Source organism: Mastomys coucha, unplaced genomic scaffold (genome assembly GCF_008632895.1).
Source record: "Mastomys coucha isolate ucsf_1 unplaced genomic scaffold, UCSF_Mcou_1 pScaffold22, whole genome shotgun sequence".
Classification (NCBI taxonomy): Eukaryota; Metazoa; Chordata; class Mammalia; order Rodentia; family Muridae; genus Mastomys; species Mastomys coucha.
The window spans coordinates 81,556,852-81,581,635 of NW_022196905.1; the positions used below are offsets into that span (position 1 = coordinate 81,556,852).

General features: G+C 38.6%; 1 protein-coding gene across 1 annotated transcript in view; it reads right to left on the reverse strand.

Annotated features, from left to right (window-relative positions):
* Positions 1 to 24,784, reverse strand: part of Gc (GC vitamin D binding protein) — a 36,050-nt gene that overhangs the window by 1,046 nt on the left and 10,220 nt on the right. The window contains exons 2-12 of the mRNA XM_031342051.1: positions 22,851 to 22,920; positions 21,818 to 21,950; positions 18,190 to 18,401; positions 16,363 to 16,495; positions 15,972 to 16,066; positions 13,808 to 13,937; positions 12,494 to 12,696; positions 10,337 to 10,466; positions 9,769 to 9,866; positions 7,769 to 7,901; positions 3,331 to 3,390 (exon numbers count right to left, since the gene is read on the reverse strand). Coding sequence (XP_031197911.1) covers positions 3,355 to 3,390; positions 7,769 to 7,901; positions 9,769 to 9,866; positions 10,337 to 10,466; positions 12,494 to 12,696; positions 13,808 to 13,937; positions 15,972 to 16,066; positions 16,363 to 16,495; positions 18,190 to 18,401; positions 21,818 to 21,950; positions 22,851 to 22,920 — 1,373 coding nt within the window. The 3' untranslated portion in view covers positions 3,331 to 3,354. The remainder of the gene's footprint in view (positions 1 to 3,330; positions 3,391 to 7,768; positions 7,902 to 9,768; positions 9,867 to 10,336; positions 10,467 to 12,493; positions 12,697 to 13,807; positions 13,938 to 15,971; positions 16,067 to 16,362; positions 16,496 to 18,189; positions 18,402 to 21,817; positions 21,951 to 22,850; positions 22,921 to 24,784) is intronic.

Sequence of the window (24,784 nt, forward strand, 5' to 3'; positions counted from 1 at the left end):
GCACTTCCTCTTATGTTTTCTCACTTTGATTCCTGACAATGAGATGTCAGTTTACTATACCACATGTTCACCATTGCTGACACCTGACACTTGTACAGAGGCCTAAAAGCAGCAGGTTTATGGGACAGAATACCTCAAAAAGTGAGATAAAATGAACCCGAACCTTTCTTTTGATTATCTTTGGTATTTTGTTACAATTATGGAAAGCTGAACAGTAACATCCCTGGTCATAGAATTGAAATAGTGATTCAGTATTTTTTTTTTCCTTCAGCAAGACACCATTTGGTATGAGACAGTTTTGTTTTTGTTTTTATTTTGTTTATTTGTTTTGTTTTTATTGTTGTTGTTATTGATGTTGGGTTCTTTGCTTTTTGTTTTTCTTTGTTTTATTTTTGTATATAAAAATTCACATAGTGTAAGGTGTGATTCTAGTATCTAAAATATTCTTTATCTATAGGGCAGAGAAACTCTTTTTTCTTGGCATCCTAGGAAATACTAACTTAATTTCTTCTAGAAAAAAAATGAGTTGTTAAGATTGAAAAACTCACTCCCTCTTTAGTAGAACATCAATTTGGGGGCTTGAATGCTCATCTAAGAAGATAAAAGTCAAGATGATAACTCCAGTTACAATAAGCCTTTAAAGTGTGAAGTAGAATGCATCTGTTAGGGATGAGAACACCTAAGACCAAAGTATTCAGCTTGTATTCAAGTCTATAGGGAGAGACTTGTGGGCTTTCACTAAAAAAGAATAACATGACCAGCCGATGTTACCTTAACCGTGTTAGGTTGTCAAAATGTGCAGAAAAAAATGAGTATCTTTCAACTTAAGATATGATGAAAAGACTGGTCTGTTTAGGGGGAAGCACTCAACATTTCATCTGGTATAATTGAGTACCACACTGGGTACAGGGTGACTAGGGCAGGGCTCGGTCATCTCGGGCCAGTTTCCGGGTAGGAAAATACCTCCAGAGTTATTAAATAATACCACAGAATCTTTCCTGGAGCCCAAGAATCACAGTGTATGAGTTACTGTTTGAAATTTGATAGAAAAACTTAGGCTATAGTATTGTATTCTAACTTTATACCTTCACCTTAAAACCTTGTTGAGTAGGGTGTAATTCTTTGTCAGAGCCACAAGATCATTTCGATACAATTTCCTGTTAGTAGCTCTTCATTCCAGATTCGAAACATTCTGTGCATTTTATAGAAACTTAGGAAGACGTGTAAATGATTTTTTAGTTTCTATTTAGGTGATCAAAATGTGCTTCAAAGGTCAAAGAATTAGATGGTGCAGAAATTAAACAATTATATAAAGGTTAAAGAAAAATGCTAACTGAGGAGAAATGACAAACAAAAAAATCTATAGAAGATGAAGATAATTACTATCAACCAGAAAAATCAATATTTTAGACTCTTCATTGGTGCTGTATTATATTAAATGAGCTTATTTCTTGATTTAGTTAGCATTAACATATTCCTGAAAGTTACTTTTTTCTTTTCAAAATATACTTATTTATTTAGTGTATATAGGGAGCTCATGGGCCATTATGTATTTGTATGATGGTCAAAGAACAACTTGTGGGGGTCCATCATGTTGGTCCTGGGAATCGAACTGGTGTTGTCAGATTTAGCAACAAGCATTTTTACATGCTGAACCATCTCATCTACCTTACCTTCTTTCTTAAATGGATATTTTATCCTGTTTCAATGTATCCTTTGAGAAACTAATATTGTCTTTTTAAAAATTGAGAAAATATAGTCTGAGCTACTGGAGATGTCATTCTAACACACACACACACACACACACACACACACACACACACACACACAGAGCTTGATGAGAAAAAAAAATCCAAGCTGAGATGATTATAGGCTTTCTAAATATCTCCATTCTTAATAAAAGCTTCATGTGCCTTGAAGGGTGGTTTATGAAGCAGTCATAATATAGTTGGATTTTCAGTCTAGGGAGATTCTTCTCTACAGGTTATGATGGAGACAAACTGAGTTCCCTTAACTGGGGACATAGATAAAGTATCAGCAATGGTCCAGCTACTATTTCAACTCTTTAACATATACACCATGAATAATTCATATTTTGAGTTCTAGTCTTCAGAAGACAATTTCTTTTGTTTTATGACATCATGTAGTTTTGTTCTTGGGAAGGTAGATGCTAGTACAAAAAAGGGTCTTTAGTCTGGGTCCCTGCTGATATTTACCTTATCATGTTTTAATAGATACTAACACTGAAGTAGATACTGAAATTTTCATATATAAAGAAGAAAACAGGAGGTACAGGTAACATAGAACAGTGGGTTAGAGCTGGCAAAGCCAGATAACTGGACTGGGAATTTTAATTTAAATTAGATGATTCTAGAATTGAGGTTTTATTTTGTTTTGTTTTTGTTTGTTTTACCAAGTCCATGAAAAGTCTGACTGACACTAATTGAAATCATTGTTTGCAACATTTTAAAATCTTAGCTGTAATGGTTTTTAGTCAACACAATTGAATTTAAAACAATAGAAACAACTTTTTGCCAGGTATAGTGGCCCACACCTTTAATCCCAAGCAGTTGGGAGGCAGAGGCAGGTAGATCTCTGAGTTTGAGGCCAGCCTGGTCGAGAGAGTGAGTTCCAGGACAGTCAGGGCTACAAAGAGAAACCCTGTCTTCAAGAACAAACAAAGTGAAAAAATGTAGAGTTAAGATCACTTTCCATTTCAAGTTCAGCTTATGTTTTGGAGTCTAAATATCTTCATTGGTCAGGTTTTTTTTCAAAGATTTATTTTTTATGTGTTTCAGAAGATGACATCAGATCACATTATAGATGGTTGTGAGCCATGATGTGACTTTTTGGGAATTGAACTCAGAACCTCTGGAAGAGTAGTCAGAACTCAGCTCCAGTCCCCTCACTGGTCACTTTTAAGTTATTGGAAGCATAACATCTGAAGGAAGCACATGGTGCTGGATCTGAAAACCTCTGCCATGAATTTTAATGCTTGATTGCCCCATCCTGAAACTTTTTTTTTTTTTTGATGTGCACCAGGATCCCTCCCATGACATTTATGGTGTCATTATCCTACATAATGCCATTATGATGGATGAAGTACTAGGCTGGAGATCCGAAAATGAAAATCTGTAACATGTCAGAATCTGTGTACTCTGTAAGCACATAAGGTTCCCTCAAGGTTTAATATGGTCAACTAAAAATGAACTGGAATGGATAATAAATAGAATAGATAGTTGGAGTAAAGTTTGCATCCTTTTCTAGGATTTCCAAAATATGTGATAAAATTCTAGACTCTTCGGTGATGTGTTAAAACACTGTACTTACCCAAGACAGTGCACATGCCCTGTATCAGGACTGCAGGATGTCTCTCATTTCAGCATCAATCTGTTGATGAAACAGAATATTTTTACAGTTTATGAAGCATTTTACTCAGAGGCTATTGGATCATGCAGATGGTGCACTGCCTTTTTTACTTTGTCAAAGAATAAGATTCTTGCCCAAATGCAAGTTTTCATTACAATTTTCATTAGGCATGTTTCGTATTTGTTTAGTTTTGTGCTGACCCTCCCATAGTTGTGGCCTTATGAGAACAGTAGCACCTAATAAGTGCTAATTAGCGAATGCATAAAACGCAAAGCAGAAGCACTTGCTTTGTGAACATGGAGTCTAAAGGAGCTTACTCTATGCTGAATCTAAAGGCTGTCAAAGAAACAGGAGTTGGTATAGTTGTCTGCACACAATAGCCTGGGTGAGAGAGCAAGTTTAATGTTTGGAAAATTGAAAGCAGTCCAGGAAAACATGAAAAGAGACACAGAAAGAGTCATAGGAGGTCAGGTTGGAGAGGGAATCAGGGATCAATAACCTTGACTGGAAAAAATAAAAGAAAATAAGATCAGGGTTTGATATGAAAACAGTGAATAGCCACTGGAGGAATGTATTAGCAATCTTATGATTTTATGGAGATTACTATAACCTCAGGGTAAAGCTGGGATTCAGTGCAAGGCAATTGAGTTAGACTGGAGTTGGGACATGAGTTGGGAAGATGCAATCCAGGGACAGACTACAGGAAACTAGAGAGTTGAATGTTGAAAAATATAGGACAGGGACTGACAGGCATTTTAAAGGAAGAGTTGGCAGGACTTGGAATTTGATTAGAAATGTTTAGAAGAGAAATTAAGCATCATTAAGTTTTCATTTGGAAGCAATGGATAAATGATGCTGACATAATTCATGAGTGTACAAAACAGAAGGTTCTAGGTGAAGAGTTTCTGGTCGTGCTGGGTATTAGTCTATTGTGAGATAAGCAATCATGTGATTAGAAGAGATCACCACAAATGGCTGTGTGGAGAGCTTGCTGCAGAGGGGCAAGGTATTGGCTGAAGGTGGATATTTAGACATTAATGTCACTCATATAGAGAACACTTAGGAAAATGTTGTATCACGGATTTGATCATCAAAGACAAACTATGCAAAATGAAAATTAAAGAGTGAGTAGAAGATGATGAAAATATGAAACAGAACAAGAAAGGACAATCATAACATAACAGTAGAGAGCGCTAACATGGGTGCTACAGAAAGTATGTTAAGGGGCTGGGCAGACAGCCCAGGGAGGAAAGTGCTTGCCCCATAAGCATGAGGACTTGGGATTGGTTCCCAGAACCTGCATACAAAGCTGGGTATAGGGGTGCACTTGAAATCTCAGCACTGGGGAGGCACAGATGGGAGAACCCCTGGAATTTGTTAACCATCCAGCCTAGCTCAATCAAAATGCACATATATCCACATGGTCACCAGAGCACATGTATGCACACATGAACATACACACACATCATTTCAAAGAGGGAGCGATATTTGGAGATACTACATGTTTCACAGAGGAGGCTGAGGAGCCTGAAAAGATGTTTTTCAAATTTAACTGGAAGGACCATTGGTTTGAGTGGCTTGGCAGTGGGCATGGTCTGGCTTCTGGTGACACCACACCATTATCCACAGTCACACCAACTGTCCTGACACAAAAGTTGAGTAATTCAAAGAAGGCATGAGGAATTGGAGGACACACTGTTCAGGCAATAAAATAGTAGGAAAGGGAAGAAAGAAAATTCTAAATAAGTGTTCAAACTATATTTATTAGTTTTGATATAAGTAAAGACAACTTTTATACAAGTTGGACATAGTCTGCTAAAAGGAAATGGGTCTTAGTCAAGGAAGGGAGGCTGTTGGAATTTAGAGTGAGTACTACCAACCTGTTGGCATTCTTTGTTATTAATAATTTAGTAAGTTTGGAATTTTAGTCAGTAATTTTTTTTTTGGTACCAACATTTGACTTTTGTCATGACTAGCTAAATTAGAGCTGGAATCCCTAACAATGGCCTGAAGAAAACAAGCAGAAAATTAATTTAAAACAAAACAACAAGTAAACTCATGATTTCCAGAATCATATATGATCTGCTTCATTTAATCCATTTATAATATGTATTTTAGTGTAAATAAATTGCTTTAGATTATTCTATAAATATTTTTCATAGAGAGCTTTTGAGACTCTGTTTAACATATTGTAAAATCTTTACTGAGAAACATATTAGCCTAAAGTGGGTCTTCCATGTAGAGTATGCACTGAGAGAGTAGGTGGAGAGCAAACATCACTGAAAACTGTCAGCCTAGCTCCCATTTGGCTACAGTTGTTTCTGTTTGCTAGATTTTGGTGGACAACTCTATCAATAGCACCAAATTCTTACTCCATGAGGCAGATGTGCTTTTCTGAATTACTCTCCCCACCGTCCAGAAATGAAATGGACAACAACAAAGGTCTCAGAACGATCATATCTTCAATTTAGATCAAAGTGAAATGTGGTGTTGCTCTGACTTTTAGTTTCTTCTAAAACAGTTGAATTGCTATTGGAGCATAATAAGTAAAATGGGAAATTAAACAAATGAGATTCCTGTGTTTTGACAATGGCCAATAAAAATTCTGTGGAGTAATGCAGGTACTGACTTGATGACTGAGATAGGAATATAATCCCTAAATATCTTGGAAGTCAGTGTAGCTCAGGTCTAATCAGTGAGGTGACACAACTGGGCTGGGCTCCCTACTCCCACATCTCAGTGGAGAGGGAGAGAAAGAAAGAGAGAAAGAGAGAGAGAGAGAGAGAGAGAGAGAGAGAGAGAGAGAGAGAGAGAGAGAGAGAGAATGAAAATATAGTATAGCTTTACACTGCAGCCTATAGGAGACAACCAGGACACCTTAGTAGCAGTGGACAGGAAAGCACTGTAGACAAGATCATCTCTTGTACAAAGTTGAAAAGTAATATTGCAGAAGCTGTGGTAATAGATGGATTTTAAGAAAAGAGAGAGGAGAAAGGGACAGAGGAAGAATGAGAACCAATTGATAAAAGAAATGTTCATATTTAATAATGATTGCCATTGTAACATTAAAACTCTTTATAAAATAATTCTTATGGTGAGTAAACACTTATGTGACCATTATATTATTATACTGAAACAAATTTAATGTAGACTTTTATAGTTAAAATAAGAGATATTGGTGATTCCATTTCTATATAAGTATTTTTGTTTATCAGTCTACCTTTTGTATGTATGTATATGTGCTATCTACACACGTACCACATGTATACACATACATACATGCACACACACACATTCACACACTTACCCACACATGTTCACATACACCATACAAACATGCATACAGACACACATGCATATGCACACACACATATACACACATGCACACACATATGCTCATATACACACAAGTGCATGCACACAAACATACACACAAGCTTGACATAAATATACCCAAAGTGCTATGCTCACCATGTTAGGTGGCCTCTGACATTTGCATTTTTTTCTTATCTCTTGTGCTTCTCATGTTCCCTGCAGTTACAAACCTCTCTTATAAAAAAATTATTATTTTTATATGTTTGATTAAATTGTGTCTTCCCTACAACTCCTCCCAAGCCCTCCCTGTGTCGCTACACAGCCAATTTCATTTCATGGTATGATGTTATACTCTCTCTCCTCATCCCTCGCTCCCTCCACCCCTCCTTCTCTTTATCTATCCCTCCCTGCCTTGCTCTTTTTGTTTTCTCTCTCAAAAAAAAAAAAAAAGAAAACAAAAAACTAAAACAAAAACAAGCAACAAAAACCAAAAATCAAAACAAACTAAAAAGAATAAAGGGAAAACAAAATACAACAAAACAAACAAACAAAAAACAAAAAGCACACAAGAAAATGTGGGGTCTCTTTGTGTTGGTCAAATATTCCTGAGCATGGGGACTTGGCCAGCCTTAAGTCTTACGACTAAGCCTCTTGATGCTGACCCAGAGTCTCCCATGTTCTTCCTGGTGACTCCTCTCAGGCTTTTAGCCCTTTTCACTCCTTGTGACTCTCCCTGACCTGCGGAACAGTTCTCAACTAAGAACCCCACACCCACCAGACATGGCCGAGCCCCAGAGTGCACAGCAGCAACCAAAGGACCCAATCCACACAACCAAGGCAAACCTCGTTTCTTGAAGCTTGCAACACTTCATATGTTTTACAGATAACCCCCTTTCCTTCTTAAAGAGTACAACCTGGAAACTATTTTTCTTATTTTTTTTCTTTGCTGAGACAACCAGTAAGGCCACCCCACCCCTCAGGAAAGCCTGTCACGTTAGACACTTTAGGCACATTTAGAACGAAGATAAAGCACTGGCATTCTGAAATACTCTAGCCCCGAAAGGAGGAGGCAAGACTTTCCTACCTGTGAGCTGCAGTAGAGAGGAGGTGAGTTTATAGAGCAGCACTTAGAAGCAAAGTCTGAGTGCTTGTCCACCATGTCTTCCAGCTCTGCTGGAGAGGCGTTGGGTGTTTTCGTACTAAGCCGTTCTGCCAATCTGAAAAAAAACAAAAACAAAAACAAAACAAACAAAACCAAACAATTATCTGTAAGGTTAAGCTAGAGTTATTTTAGGGACATTGTTTAAGCAAAATGACAGCTATTTCAAATCAGGTACCTAAAAATAGAAATACTTGTCCGTCTTAGGAAATCCTATTTGTGGAATGGAGTTTGAAAGCCATGTTGGGGTTAGAATTGAAATCTATGCCCCATTCAAAGTCATGCAAGCAAACAGAAATTGCTCCTGAATTTGAAAGCCAGCTGTTGCCCTTTCGGTAGCTCATTTCCACATAAGTGGTGCCCTTGTCTGTCTTCCCTGGCTTTTCACCTTTCTTGAACATTAAATTTCAAGCTCCCTTTAAAATGTCTTCTCCACTGGACTCGATTTCAGTTTTGTGCTCTCTCTTTTTCATGCCCCCGTTTGCAGACCTTGGAACTCACGGTGTGGATACACTGAACTGCGTGTGGAATCCTTTGGCCCTTGCTCGCAGGTGTCTCACTAGTTCACTTCGAAGACCATGATAGGACCTGACAGCTTTTGCTGTTTTCCAGCATGAACCATTTATGATCTTGGTTCCACCTCACCTTCATAGCAGTCCACTTACATTGGTTTATTACTTTCTCCAAGAAACATGCTCCCAGACCAGTAGCGACGGGGTTTAGGAGGAAAAACACTTCCAAGCATAAGACTTTCACATACTAAGGAAGATTTATGGGCATCACTGAGAAGACACCCTACTCTGCGATTCTTTTAGAAGTTCTTTTTGTGCAAATGTGTGTTTACTTGAATCCTATATTCCAACTGATTGAAAAATGGAAATTTATTAAACAAAATGGAAAAACAGCATAATCTTTTTTTGAGATTTTTTTTCTTCTTTTTTCCAAAAACCAACACAATGTCTTTCACTTTGATGGCCAATTATTTTATTGTTAATTTCTACTTCCTGTAACATGCTTCCCCTTTAGTTGAGAAAAATAACTGTTCTACCATGTTATTGATAATTAGTGTCTTTGTTTCCACTTTGCAAACAACATATGCTGGTGATGGTTGGCATCAGACCACCATGAAATCTTGGGTCTTGTCAGAGAACCATCAGTAGGTAACTCCACGGGTATGAATACTGACCAACTATGTGCTCATGTTGCCGTTTTGAATCAAGTCTCCACAGATCACTTATAATTTACATGCTGTGCCTCTGTTCTAATTGATTGCTCACCTAATGCTCACGACACACCCTGTACTGTAACCCTGTGTTTTCCACCCAGGAATACTGACTCTGAGATTTCTGTTGTTTTTGAAACACTTTATTCAGAGGCTTGGAGAAAGGTTGAAGAAGTCCTCGCTGTCTCTTGTCCTGCTCAGGGCAGACCTTAGAGATCTCCCTGTCGCTAACAACTCTGAGATTTCTCATATATGAATAAATACCTGCCTTGGATCGTTATCTGACTAGCTCCTAATTTAGTCATCCTGTTATTCTATTCCAAATTCTGCCACATGGCAAGTTACCTCTCTTTCAGTTTCAAGTCCTTCTTCTTACAAGAATTCCAGGACCAATCTTCCTGCTTCTCTATCCCAGAATCCCTTTCTTCTTCCTACTGGAGGTCTCACTTTCTAATCCTGGCTCAGCTCATTGGCCATAGGCTTTTTTATTGACAGGTGAATGCATCTACACAGTGTATAAGAGATTATCCTTACACTGTTCCCCAGAAAAGAGTTATGATTACCTTTTAAAGCTTTTAAAAAATGCAACCCTTCTTTATGTTTCATGCAGTGTATCCTAAATTTTCACTTGTATGTTTCTGCCACAGAACCAGACAAGTACAACAGACACACTGGAGGATAAGTCACAAAACCAGCCACTTACTTTTTCTTGTACTCAGTAAATGTGTTCTCCGAATAATCTGCACACATTTCTTGACCCTTTTCAATGTAAGAAGTTAGTTGCCTCTTCAGCTGAGGACTCTGTAAAAAAAAAATGCACATCAACATTCCTTGTGTGGAAATACTGTCACACAGTGCTGTTAGATCAGAATTCTATGTCCCTATGCAAGGTATCAGCAAACACTTTTTTTTCTTTTTTGCATAAAGCCAGTTAGTAAATATTTTAGCCTTTGTAGATCATATATGATTTCTATTAGATAAATCCTACTCCACACAGTAGCAGCCACATAAAACAGACAAGCAAAGTGGATGATAGTTTCCCAATATGACTCATGGCCACTGGAATTTGAATTGTACTTAATTACTACGTCATGAAATATTAATCTTCTTTTGACATTTTTTCATTTAGTAAGTACACAAATACCACAAGCCATGTTTTCCTTGTTATCTTACAGGGCAAAAATAAGTAGGCAGTGGAGCACGTTTGATCCATAAACTTCATCCTACCAATTTTGCCTATGTTCTTGATAAAGAAACTTAGCCAGGCGTACCTGAGTACTGAAACAGGTGACAGAATCCTGAGTGTCGCAGCACTCCCTAAGGGTTTTCAGAGTCGGCTCCAGCACCTTGCTGAGGAACACTTCTGGAACGTGGGTCCTTCTGCTTAGTTCAAATGTATACCTGGTGTCATGTAGAAGAGGAAAGGATGCTTTTCAAGGTGTGTCTGGGGTCCAGAATCAGAAATGGGACAACCTACTACAGAGGCAGAATGACACCTTGTTTCTGAGTGCCCCATGGTTTGCACAGTTTTTCTGTTACTCGGTATGGCCAGTGGATCCTTCATCCTGTGACTTTCCTGCTTTACTTCCCGCCTCAGTCTCCCAAGTGCTAGGATTGTAGGCATCGATGGGTGTACCTGGCTTTTTGCTTTTTGTTAATTTATTTTAATTTTAATTACAATATAGTTACACCCTTTCCCCTTCCTTCTCCTCCCTGAAACCTCGCCCATGTCCCCCTACTCTCCCTGAAACCTCTCCCATGTCCCCCTACTCTCCCTGAAACCTCGCCCATGTCCCCTACTCTCCCTGAAACCTCGCCCATGTCCCCTACTCTCCCTGAAACCTCTCCCATGTCCCCCTACTCTCCCTGAAACCTCTCCCATGTTCCCCTACTCTCCCTAAAACCTCGCCCATGTCCCCCTACTCTCCCTGAAACCTCTCCCATGTCCCCCTACTCTCCCTTAAGTTTATGGCATCTTTGTCTTTAAGGAATCCTATATCATATATGAATGTGCGTGAATAAATATATAAATGAGAACTACTGAGTCCGTTTACTGTTGTTTGTACAACTTACTTAAAACATAATTTAAATTAAGCCAACTCCCCATAAACTGACTTTAGAGTAGACAATATTTTCATGAAAATATTTTGTTAATGTGTGATTTAATAACTGTAATATCTATGTATACAACAGAAAACATAAAAGCATAACATATTACTTTAAGATATATGGAAATGTCCTTTATGTGAGTATAATACAAGTCTCTTTTCATTTTTGCTTATATAGTTGCTGCCTATGAATTTATCAGTTCAATCAGTATTTATAAAAAATACTTTTTATTCTGCCTAAGTTCTGCTTTCTTATCTAGGCAACTGACATTCTAATCACCTTTTTCAGTTTGCTTTAAAATCATTTGAGTGTAAAGATAGTCATAACATATATTTAGATTATTTTTATTTAGATGGAACAAGATCAAATCTCACCATTTCTTTGTACTTAATCTCTTTTTAAATGGCAGTAGATATCAATAATGTTAAGGAATGAACACTCTAAATTTTATGCTTTACTTGTTATCAAATGGTTATTCTCCAAAAGGTAGATGAACATTTAGTTTTTATTTTTCATTTGTAATTTAGAATAGAATACGGGACATAACATAATACACATTGCCATGATATGTGTTTATGTATTATGTGTATGGGACATTTTATTTTATAAAACATTTTTGTTGACCTTCTAGGACTCGTTTCTTTCCTTCCTTCCTTCCTTCCTTCCTTCCTTCCTTCCTTCCTTCCTTCCTCCCTCCCTCCCTCCCTCCCTCCCTCCCTCCTTTCTTTCTTTCTTTCTTTCTTTTTTCTTTCTCTCTCTCTCTTTCTTTTCTCCTTCTTTCTTCCTTCCTTTCTTCCTTCCTTCCTTCCTTCCTTCCTTTCTCCTCCTCCTCCTCCTTCCCGTTTTGGTTCAAGACAGGGTTTTACTGCACAGTCCTGGCTGTCCTAGAACTTGCTCTGTAGACCAGGCTGGTCTTGAAGTCCCAGAAATCTGCCTGCTTCTGACTCCCAAGTGCTGTGATTAAAAGTGTGACCCACCAATGCCCAGCTTGAGGTGCTTTTCTTATTGGCCACCTCTGCACTAAGTAAGGCAGTGTTGTCATTCCCAACTCAGCTAAGACAAAACCTAAGTCGGAAAGGCTGTGCCTCTTCTCCCCCTGCACTCTCACCTCCAGAGGTAGACTTAGGCACCATGGGCGTCTTCCCTATCTAAGTTTAAAGATCTGAGTCATTTCAAGTTAACAAATACTTAAACTCCATAGAAACCATAGAAGGGCATTTGGAAAGAGAGACAGTTTACTTCCCCCAGTCTGGGACCCCATAAAGATGCCTGCATTCTGGGGTAACAGAAAGAAACCACACACCACTCACTCTACTTACTGGTCCATGGCTTGTGTGGTACTCTGACCACAGAGGTCTTTGTTGGTTGGTAACTTGATGGCTGGCAATTGAAGTGGTTCAGCAGCTGGCATGAAGTAAGTGCACATAAAAATGTTCATGGGTGTATTTTCTTGACAGCACTCTTCAAACTTAGAATTCTTTTTGGATAAGTTTTGACAGATTTTTATTGTATGCTCAGGCAGCTACAAAGAGAATGGTGGACCTGTGCAGTTAACTTTCTTGTGAGTCGTACCAAAAATTAAAACTTAGACTATTAAGCTCTGATGTGGTGTTTATAAATGTCAGCCTGAATGCTCTTAGGAAAAAAATTTATGTTGCCAGAAACAGTTATTTATTTGGGGAGGGAGTTTGTTAATATGTGATGGTTCATCACATAAAGTCTAATTTTACCTCTAAGTATGTATATGTGTTATTTATGAAAATTCCATATCAAAACCAGTACTCTTTGTTAATAAAAACCAAGCAGAACAATTTATCTTTAAAATAATTAGAATAAAGAAAATATTCAACAATAATGCTGTAAAGTATGACATTGATTAAATACTGAAAAGCCAACACAATGCAATAGTTGAAGATAAAATATGTTGCACCCTAGGTAATGATGTGATACATACAACAGACAATCCAGTGGCATCCTATTGGACATCATGTATAATTACAGCAAAGCATCTGTGCACAGACATGCATGTTTGTAATGGAAAAGGAGTACACAGCTAATGGATCTATGCCAATGTCAGCGAGACCTTGGAGAATGATCTTCATCTAATATAATTATATGAGTCTGTATCTACTTCAGAAAATTATGCAAATTGAGAAAGTAGAAAAAACTTATCAAATTTTAATTTGTTTACAAATTTTAAATACAATATATTTTTATATATTAGACAAAGTATAATAAGAATATTACCAGCCTTGGATAGTATCATTACTAATAAGAATTTATGCTATAAATGAATTTTAAATTGTGTTCAATTTAAATACTGTATTGAAAACTGTAATTAAATTAACCATGTGTGAGTAATGGATAATCTGCATAGTACATGGCTTGGGAATCTGGAAATCTTGTCCTTGTGTGTATGTGGATTTTTTTTTTCACTAGTTGAGTGGTCTCAAATTACCCACCTCCATTAACCTGTTTCCTTATCTGTGAAACAGAGTGGGGAATATATTTATTGTTTGTAAAGGCATGTGAGGATGCTAGAATATTTCACATAAAAAGCAGCTTTGGAAGACTGGCAGACAGTTCACAGTCCTCAGTGCAGTATGTGATGATGATCACAGGGATCACCTTACCTCTCTGGCCATGCAATCCTCTGAGGTAGACTCACAACATCTGGACAGGATTTCAGTAAGGTCTTCAGCTAGTGGCAGAACATTCTCCAGGTTAGCAGTTGGCACTTTTTGGGTTAGTTTTATGAGATGGCTGGAAGTTAAAAATTTATTTATTAGCTAAGGCATATTCTTAGTATTCTGGTTTTCACCACAGACATACTACTGAGAGGGATAATGTAGTATCACCAGATGGATGGAACATACTTGCCATGTGACCTGTGCTATATAATAAAGTTATAATATTAGATTAAACCATTCCCAGTGAAGATTTTCAAATATTCAGCATTGAGACATAGCTTCTCTTCTGGTCAAATCTTCATGCATGTTAGACTAAAACCAGTCTACAATGCCAGTGTTATGCTAGTGTGGCATCTCATTGTCTTTTAAGATGTTATATAAAATCACTTTTGATTTAGCAGTTTTGCCACTGAGTTATAGAAATGTTTTGTGTATTCTGAATGTTACCCCCTTATTAGATATAGTTTGCCACTGTTTTACTTAGTTGCCTCTTCCCTTGTTCTTAACTTTGGATAGTAGTTTAAAGTTGGATATAGTTATTTTTAATTTTACCTTTCTTCTGTTTGTGTATCACATGTAAAGGATCATTGTCAAAGCCAATGCCTTGAAGATTCCCCCCTGTTTTCTTCTGAGTCTTATAGTTCTAGATCTTGTGTTTAGACTTTTAGGATGTTTTAATGGTGCAGGTAAGGGTCCAGCTTCATTCTTTCGCATGTGGGTATCTAGTTTCTTAACACTGTTTGCTAGAGAAATTACCTTGGCTCTGTTGTATAATCATTTGACCAAATAAATGTACTAGTTTAGTCCAGGGCCATCTATTCTGTTCAGGAATCTGTTCATCACTTTTTATGTCAGTATCGCAGTAACCTGATTGTTGCTACTTGGTAGTTATCTCAGTCTTTATCTCCTACCCCACTTTTTAGAGTATTTTGTCTATCTGGAGTCCTTTGAGGTCCTTATGATAACATTCATTTCTAGACAGTGATGAACTTTGGAATTTGAATGTCCTCCAAATAGCCACGTGTTTCCTGTTTGAACTCAGGTGACTGTGCTGGAAGGTGGTGGAGTCCTTGAGAGATGAGCCTTCCTTGGAAGTCTTTAGGTCTTTTGGACTTAATTTTCTAAAAACATAATAGGACCTCCTCCATTTTCTCTTGTGGTGATGGTTTACACTACCATACACTGCCATCCAGTGTGCCACCAGAGGCCAAAACAATGGGGTCATCTTGCTATAGACTGAAACCATAAAAGCTGTAAAGTAAAATAAACCTTTCTCTGTATTTGTTACAGTAATGGATAGCTAAGAAACAAAACCCTTTTTCTTTTTCTTTTAAAAAGTGCCCTTATGCCTTTAAGAGATTGAATTGACTATGTGCATGCTTTAAATACTACAGCATTTTATTTCATTTACTACTTTTAATGGTGACTAATTTACTTTTTGAGACATTGTCTCACTATGTAACCCAGATGAAGAACTCATTATGTAGCCTACGATAGCCTTGAACTTGTGACTCAGTCTTCCTGGTGCTGGTAGTTGTGCATCACCCTGCTTAGCTAGTATTGCATTTTAATAGTTTTAAGTCTTCAAACAGCAAGCATGGAGTACCTTTCCATTTATTGTATTATCTTGGATTTCTTTGAGTGATGGACTTTACTTGGATTTTATTTTTCATTGGGCCTACTTTTACAGTATAATTTTGAAACACTGATATATTTTATGTTTATATGATATTGTTGAGATATTTTCCATTCTAGGAACACTTAGGGAATTTCTAATTTTTCCGTATTAAAATATAGCAGCGCTATCTTGAAACTTAATCTTTGTTCACACAAAAGCTAATTCCTCAGAGTAAATTCCTAGACACTAATGAAAATATAACCCATGGGTAATTATGCTTTATATATGATATATTTGAATATATATGATACTCACAAAAAAATACATTCTTAATGTAAAAAGAAAATGAACACGAGACTAAAAGTGCCTGAGTGTTTGAGTGGCTCATTAATAGACTGTATTCTACAGCTTCTTTCATGGGCATATTGGGAACACAAAGTAGAGTGAAGGAGCAAACGTTTAACTATGAAGATGGTATGGAGTCTTTACCTCAATTTTGATTTTTCCTTTCCATAGGCAGCATATTGTGAACAGACTCTGTTTGACATAGTGGTGAGAAGTGATAACTGTTTCATCTGGAGTCTCTAGAAAAGAAAAGGGAGAATTGTGTTAGGCAATCAAAACCAATAAAATAGAATGTGCATAAACAGCTGAAAGGGATGCTCTAGCTGCTTGACATTTCAAAATCAATATAATGATGATCTCTAGTCATTGTAATCTGTTGGTTTCTCCTTAAGGGCACTGCTCTTTTCCAACCAACAAAATGCAGGGAAGGTATTTTGGAAACTTTTGCTAATTACAAAATACTAACACCTCCCTTTGTTCAAAGGAAATGGCATTTTAGGAAGGAAAAATAATACATAACTGTGATAAAGCCTACCTCCTTCAAAAAGCATACAGTTGGGCTTTCAGAAGTACAGCAGGATCCAACCATAGAGAGATAACTCTTGGTGTAGGCAACTAAAAGTGGCAGAGGAGCTTGTCCATAACTGCTGGAATATTCATATAGAAACCTAGGACAGGAAAACCCAACTTGTGTTAGTATTTTGATGAAGAAAGCATGCATTTTATATTGATGTGTGTGTGCGTGTGTGTGTGTGTGTGTGTGTGTGTGTGTGTGTGTGTGTGTGTGTGTCAGGGCAGCAATTCCCAGAGATCTTCCTGCTTTTGCCCTCTTTCAACAAGTGAGTTTTGGGCATCTGCACCCAGGTCCTTATGCTTACACAGAAAGCATTTTATCCATAGAGATGCTACCCCAACCCATTAGGTCATGAAATAACTATGAATTTAAAGAAAGAATTATAATACCGGCAGCTACACAATAATATATTTATTCTGAAAAATTCATTCTATAATTCCTATGTCTATTTCAAGTGTGAAAGCATCTGTTTTTTTTTTTTTCTTACCTGTCTTGCTCAGAGAACCACCTATATTAGCTGCTTAGTAAGCTTCTTGGTGACATAATGACAGTGAATAAAATCAGGGGACTTATTCGCATTTTCTTTTTTAAATTTACTATCCTATATAATTCCCACAAATTGCCAACTTACATGACAAGAGCAATCACTTTGTTTTTTAGCATCACACATTCCTGAGGCTCTAAAAGACATTCTGAGGGCTGCAGAGATGGTTCAATGGTTAAGAGTGCTTCCTGGTTTTCCAGACCTGAGTTCAGTTCCAAGCAGCCACGTCAGGCAGCTCACCTGTTAACCCCAGCTTCAAGGGATGTGATGACCTCTGGAGGCCTCAGCTAAGTTTTTAAAAATGATAAAAATATATTTGAACCCTTGAGCAAAATGTCTCAAAAATAACAAAAATGAGCATGCCAACCAATGTTTATGAAATTATGAATAGATTTAATTTTATTGCCCTGTACCTTTGCACATAGATATTTTTAATCATCCTGAGTAGCCTTTCCCCCTATTTTTTGTCCCTATTTATTTTGTTTTGTTTTGTCTTTTGAGAGAAAATTTCAGCACTTAGCTTTGGCTGGCCTGAAACTTGTAGCAACTCCCTGCCTTTGCCTCCAGTGTCCTTCATGAGGTATCGAGGGCATTTGAGATCATGCCCAGCATCATTTCCGTCTGTTTTATAGCCTTCCAATTTGAACGTAAGCAGAGTATAATGTGGTTCCTCATATAGATTAGACAATAAAAAGGTCCGTATTACATACTAATTTGGTAATATGTGTCATGTTCACAGCTATTTCTGAAGATGTATAGAGGTGGTTGGGACATTTATTTCTGTATTTAAAAATATGCACAGTAGTAAAATTGCTTCCACCATCTCCATGATGCAAGGATTAGTGGCATAAGAGGACTCACCATAGGTACTGCCAGATGTTGGAAAATAAGTCATATGAAAAGAGATGCTATTGATAGTGTGTGGCAGTTTGGGAGAGTGGGCGGCTCACACCCCACTATGTAATATGAATTTTTTGCATGCTTGCATATAGATACTACTTTTTCATTATTTTTCCTCTTTTATTTGTCTGCCCGCCCTTCCCTTCCCTTCCTTTACTTTCCCTCCCTCTCTCTCCCCTCCTCTCTATCTCTCTTTCCTGCTTCTTTCTGTTTCTGAAAGTCTCAACATGAGGTCTGACTACTGTGGTACTCACAGTGATCCTCCTGCCTTTGCCTCCCCAGCAGTACACATCTGGGTTGGTATAAGAAGAGCTGTAGTTTGATTTATTATAAAGACCACTTACTGATCAGCAAATCCCTTTGGGTCTTTTCTGAACACCTCACAGATCTCATCATTTGTTGGTTCCACATAGGTGGGAAATTCCTGCGGCTGGTGACTGAGGGCAGCCATGCAGAGTTTCCGCTCTAGCCCCTCCTTGGTGCAACACTCAGAAGTTCCAGGGTGAACGGGAAAGGGGGCATCACTTTGACAGGACTTCATAGACAGCTCTGAAGTCTGGATGAGACAAAGGGAAACAAAAGCAAAAATCAAAAACCGGAAAACTTATACACTATGTGTGAATCTCTGTTCAGTATAATACATACTTTCTAATTTACATATTCTCATTAGTAATCAAGTTTCCACACTATGGCTTACAAACATATAAGGCTGAATAATTTTGGTCATAGGCAAGCATACAATCTTGTTTATGTTAATCAATGACACTCTCCAGACTAGAACATGGAACAACTTTCATAAATCAACAGACCGTACTTCTTGAGCTGTAGCCATTTGGCCTTTGTCACATAGTCTGGTATTTCTCAGTGAAGGGATTTTAGCATCTCCGAGGTGAGGAGAGCTTGGAGACATTCTGGTAGTGGCTCTTATCTAATCTCCCACCCACTTTTTTGCAGTTAGATCACAAGCAAGGAGGACCTGCCATGGCTCCTCTCCTCCCTTTACTAAATGAGCATCCTCTTCACATTGCCGGATTTGGCTTCCTGTAAGTTACAGTTGCTTGTCATTCCAGGAATGTGATTTTATATCACCATTATGTATCTAGCATATAAAACAATTAATGCTTGCATAGCAGGTCAAAGATGGTGACTGACAATCAGTCTTCCTTTAAGTTTTAGGTCAGAGCCTTGGCAAGAGCTGGGAAAGAAACTAGCTGAAAAGAGAGATGATCTTCAAAGAAAACCTACTTCTTAATTTCTGAGTCATGGAGGCAGGTAGCCCTACTGTGTGTAGCTCTAGCTCGTCTACTCTCTAGTACTGGGATTAAGGAAGTGCGCCACCACACCTCGTTACCTCCCAGGTTTTTCTTTCTTTTCTTTCTTTCTTTTTTTTTTTAAAAAGGCTTTTCTTTTCCTTTTTAAGATTTTTCTTGTAAGGATGCATTTTATGTATGAGTGCTCTATCTGCATGTACCCCTGCATGCCAGAAGAGGGCATCAGACATCATGTGGTTGCTGGGAATTGAACTCAGGATTTATCTGTTAGAGCAGCCAGTGCTCTTAACCGCTGAGCCATCTCCCCAGCCCCCTAGTTCTGTTACTCTCATTTATGCCAAAGGACAGAACACCACAAAAGTAATCATAGGGAAGGAATGAGAAGAAATTTGATAGTTGAAATAAAATGGTATAAAAGAATAGATATCTTAGGGAAAAAGTAGAAATTTCCATGGAAAACTCACTTTGGTGAGTAGGAAAAAGTAAAATTGGACATACATTATCCTTTTAAGATAAATTTTCTAAAGACCTTTCCTAACAGTGAAGGAAAGCAACATTCCTAATGAGTCTTTCAAACCAACTCATTGTTCCTCGGGCTACCTACCTTTCATGACTCAGAAATTAAGAAGTAGGTTTTCTTTCAAGATCACCTCTCTTTCCAGCCAGTTTCTTTTCCCTTTTCACTAACCTCCCTAGAAACTACTCTGGGTTTTCCTGTTTTCAATTATTCCAAGATGAACATTTCAGTCTGACATGGTGAGGAATGAGTTTGAAACCATGAGTATTGATGAACTTGGTGGTGAAAGAAATGATGTAAAAGAGAGGCTAAAGGGGAGCACATGTACCAGCCAATGGGTAAGGAGAGTCACCACAAGAATTTATTACAATAATGGGGTTGAACAGACGCTGATCTTTCTGTGGAAACCTTTAAACCAGATCTACCTATTTGTACATGTGCTGATGACCTCATTAGTAAAGGTCTGTCTCCTTATTCCACCTTTATCAGTTACTGTGTGGACACTAAATTCTAATCATCTTCCTTTGGGAATTCAATTTCTAAGTAAATACTATAGGAGAGAAAACACTTGCAAAGACATGCATGTACACATATATGGTTTTTATGTATACCCAGAAACATACATACACACACACACACACACACACACAATATGTGTATAGCAATATTTGAGTGACCTAAATGATTCAAGGCTAATGTTTAGTAATTCTGTGGCCATTAATCATACATAACCCTATAATAGTAATAAAGAGGTAAGCAGCATTTTAGACTACATAGCATATGTTAAAATTATTTTTAAGAGATTCATGAGTTTGTATTTATGAGGTTCAAATTTAAAGTGACTTTAAAGATTATTATTTAATGTATTCATTCATTCTATCATCTATTACATTATGACCACAGTTTCCCCCTCCCCACACACTCCCTCCCCCTCCCCCTAATATACTCCCCTTCCTTTCTCTTCAGAAAAGGGCAGGTTCCCAGGATAGCAACCAAACTTGTCATATCAAGTTATAATAAGACGATGCACTTTTCCTCATATTAAGGCTGGAGAAGGAGGAAAAGAATGCCAAAAGCTGAGAAAAGAGTCAGAGAGAGCTCGTTCTCCCACTGTTATGATTCCCACAGGAAGACCAGGCTACACAACCATAACACACATGCAGCGGACCTGGGTCAGTCCCATGCGGGCTCCCTGATTGTCAGGTCAGTCTCAGTAAGCCCCTATGAGCCCAAGTCAGTTGATTCTGTGGGTTTCTTGTGGTATTCTTCACCCCTCTGCCTCCTACAGTCCTCCTCCCCCGCCCCCATGCAGGTTTCCACAAGTTCTGTCTGATGTGTGGCTGTGGTTCTCTTCATCTGTTTCCACCAGTTGCTGGGTGAAGCCTCTCTGATGACAATTGGGCTAGGCACCAATCTATGGGTCTAACTTTACAAGGTGTTTAGAGTCCAACTTGGATTTAAACCTGACACATACTCCTCATTGTCAGCATTTATTTAGTAAGTCATTGAGTTACCTTATCTGGGTTGTTTTTCTTTCGAAACTTGTAGCGACCCTGAGTAAAAGGAACACAGTACTAAAATAATCATGGGCACTAAAAAATAATAGTCTTTATTTTTCTTTCCAACTGGGAGTAGGTGTCTTGATATATAGAGTGTCCTAAAAATGTGATATAAAGGCCTATTGCAGTTCTCTTCCCTGACCCACAATAGAGACTGTACTGGCTGGTTTTGTGTGTCAACTTGACACAGGCTGGAGTTATCACAGAGAAGGGAGCTTTAGTTGAGGAAATGCCTCCATGAGACCCAGCTGTGGGGCATTTTCTCAATTTGTGACCAAGGGGGTAGGGCCCCTTGTGGGTGGTGCCATCCCTGGGCTGGAAGTCTTGGGTTCTATAAGAGAGCAGGCTGAGCAAGCCAGGGGAAGCAAGCCAGTAAGGAACATCTCTCCATGGCCTCTGCATCAGCTCCTGCTTCCTGACCTGCTTGAGTTCCAGTCCTGACTTCCTCTGGTGATCAACAGCAATGTGGAAGTGTAAGCTGAATAAACCCTTTCCTCCCCAACTTGCTTCTTGGTCATGATGTTTGTGCAGGAATAGAAACCCTGACTAAGACAGAGACAGATAGACAGACAGATAAACACACACACACACACACACACACACACACACACACACACACACTTACCCTGGTGTCGTAGCAGTTGGGGTCAGCCCCCTCAGCACAGCACTCCTCAGTTAGGGAGACAACTTCCTTCACAAGCTGACTGACCTGCTCAAATGTGCTCCTGGGAAACTTCCTGCTGTATGCAATTAGTGATCTGAGGGAGAAAAACATGATCAAATTAATTGAATTGTTTTTTTGACATTTTGACTCATGCCAAAAATAGGATATCAATTCAACTTTTAAATAAAATATTTTATGCATTACCCTTTTTTATTTGCCTAAAGGTGAGAATATGTGTTTGTATGTAAAGCATTTTTTTTCTATGAAAAATTATCTTGCATACAGTTGTGGTGGTTTGAACAAAAATACTCCCCCCCCCCCCATAGACCCATATAGAGTAGCATTATTAGGAGGTATGGCCTTGTTTGAGTTGGTGTGGCTTTGGGAGAGGAGGTGTGTCACTAGAGGTGGCCTTTGAGGTCTCAGAAGCTCAAGCCAGTTCACTTCCTCATGCCTGCTGATCTTGACATAGAATTCTCAGTTCCTTCACCAGCCCCATGTCTGCCTGCATTTTGCCATGTTTCCTGCCATAATAACAATGGATTAAGCCTCTGAATCTGTAAGCCAGACCCAATTAAATGCTTTCCTTTATGAAGGTTGCTGTGATCGTGGTCTTTGCAGCAATAGAAACCCTAACTGAGACAAAAACTGGATTTATAGTTCCCATCAAAACAGCCTGGAGTCTGTTTTGAACTTCCCCCAAAGAACATATTCTGTAGGTCATTGCTTGTGTGCTCCAGAAACCTGTATTTCCTCTCTGTTACAAATTCAATCATTCAGTTTACCCATGACGATTTCTTAGACCGTGGTAACCAGAGCTCAGCTGGCACCTCTGGCTCACCTCTACCTGCTTGTCCTGTTGGTCCACAGCGGCCCAACGATCTTCCCTCATCTCAGTGCCCATTTCAGCATTCCAGACAGCATGAAAGTTAGCTTATGCTCTCTTTGTCTAAGGTCATGTCCCAAAGAGAACTTCATGGATACTGCAACTTACAAAGATCTGAAGTCATCTTTCCCCAGCATGGCGAGTTCACTGCAAACTTTATCCTTCTCATAGTCTCGGCCTAGAAAGCAGATATAAAAAATAACCATCTTTTTTCTTTTAATGGATACTAAATTATATATGATATATTATATATGTATATAATATGTGTATACACATATATGTACACATCTAATATATACTTATATGTAATATATGTATATTTTATATATGCAATATATAATTGTATATGATATTATATGCAGAGGACCTTGCTAGTTCCCCTGCAGGTCTCCTGATTGTCAGTTCAGTCTCAGTGAGCCCCTATGTTCCCAAGTCAGTTGATTCTGTGGGTTTTCTTGAGGTGTCTTTGACCCCTAGGGCTCCTACAATCATTCCTCCCCATCTTTTGTAGGTTTCTCCAAGCTCTGCCTAATGTTTGGCTGTTGGTCTCTATATCTATTTCCATCAGCTGCTGGGTGAAGCCTCTCTGATAATATTTTATACATACATATATACATACATACTACATACATACTACATACACACACATACACACACACACAATTTTAAATATAAAATTAGTATTCAACATGATCTGTGGTAAAAGCTTTTCTTAATATCTGTGCAATTTGCATTTGGAGTTATCTTTTTACCTATTTCCTCATAAGTCTCAATTTTGTGGTTTTTCTATTAACTTCTACTGTACAGCAAGAACAAAAGGTAGAAAGACTAAAGACACACTAAGCAGAAGAGTCAAATGTTACATGTCAATGAGTCAGAACCACCCACAGGAAAACCATTCTCTTTGGCTCTTCTGTATAAAAATGCTGAAGGGGGGTGGTTGTTCCTCCTCCCTCCCTCCTTCCCTGACTTCCTTCTCTCTCTCCCCTCCTCCTTTTTCTTTCTTTCTTCTCTCAACCCCTTTTGTTGTCTGTTTTGTTTAAACCTTCAACAAGTCAAATGACAAAAGAAAGGAAGAAGTTTCTGAACTCCAAGCTGAGTCTCTAGTCATCAAGGCTAAACCTGGACGGGGCCAGTGATTCTGAAAGCTGCTGCAGGGCTCTGTAACCATCCCAGCCTCCTAAGGAATTCAGCTAGGGAGATGGCTGCTCTAAGGCAGTGTGGAGCACTCTCAAGCTCTTCAAGAATCACAATCTCGTCACCTTGTTAGATTTCTTTTAGGGTCTGGGATACAGACTTTAGAAATCTAAATGCAGTGGGGCAGGATTAGTTCAGTAGCCTAAGGAACAAAGATAGCTGTGGCTGGGAACCAGTGGCCTGCAGATCTCATACCAACCACTAGGAGAGCAAGGTAACCTGGACACATCTTTTCTATCCTGATTCTCAGAGCAGCAACAAGAATGACAAAGTCACTGGGCTTCCTGGAAGGCAGGGAGCAGGCAACCTTGAATCCCCTCTAAGCAGAGTGAATGCTCAGTCCCAATGGGAGTCGTTATATGCTGGGCTGGAGGTGTGAAACATTTCTAGGGATGATTTAACAGTATTTTAAAAGGAAATAAAAGCCAGGCAAGGAGGGCAGACCCTTAATCCTAGCACGTGGGACAGAAGCAAGTGTAACTCTGTGAGCTCGAGGCCTGCCTGGTCCACATAGAGTTCCAGTGCAGTCAGGACCAATAGTGAGAAAACAACAATGACAACAAAGAAAAAAAACCACACAAAAGAAAAAGAACATGTTGGTTCAAAACGTCTCTGCAAACGGTCAGGGTTCTCTGCTGTTGACTCTCCTGTTAAGGTCTATGTTAAGGTCTTCTTAGGGTCTCTCTTGTTAAGGCCTATGTTAGTCTGAGAGATACTAGAAGTAGCTTATATAGTGGGGAAGGAAAAAAGGCCCTCTGAGAGAAAAGGAGCACAAGGTTCGTTTTTCCTATCACTGGCCTGACTGTGAAAGCGGCTTCAACATCAATGAACTTCTGGCCTGAGTT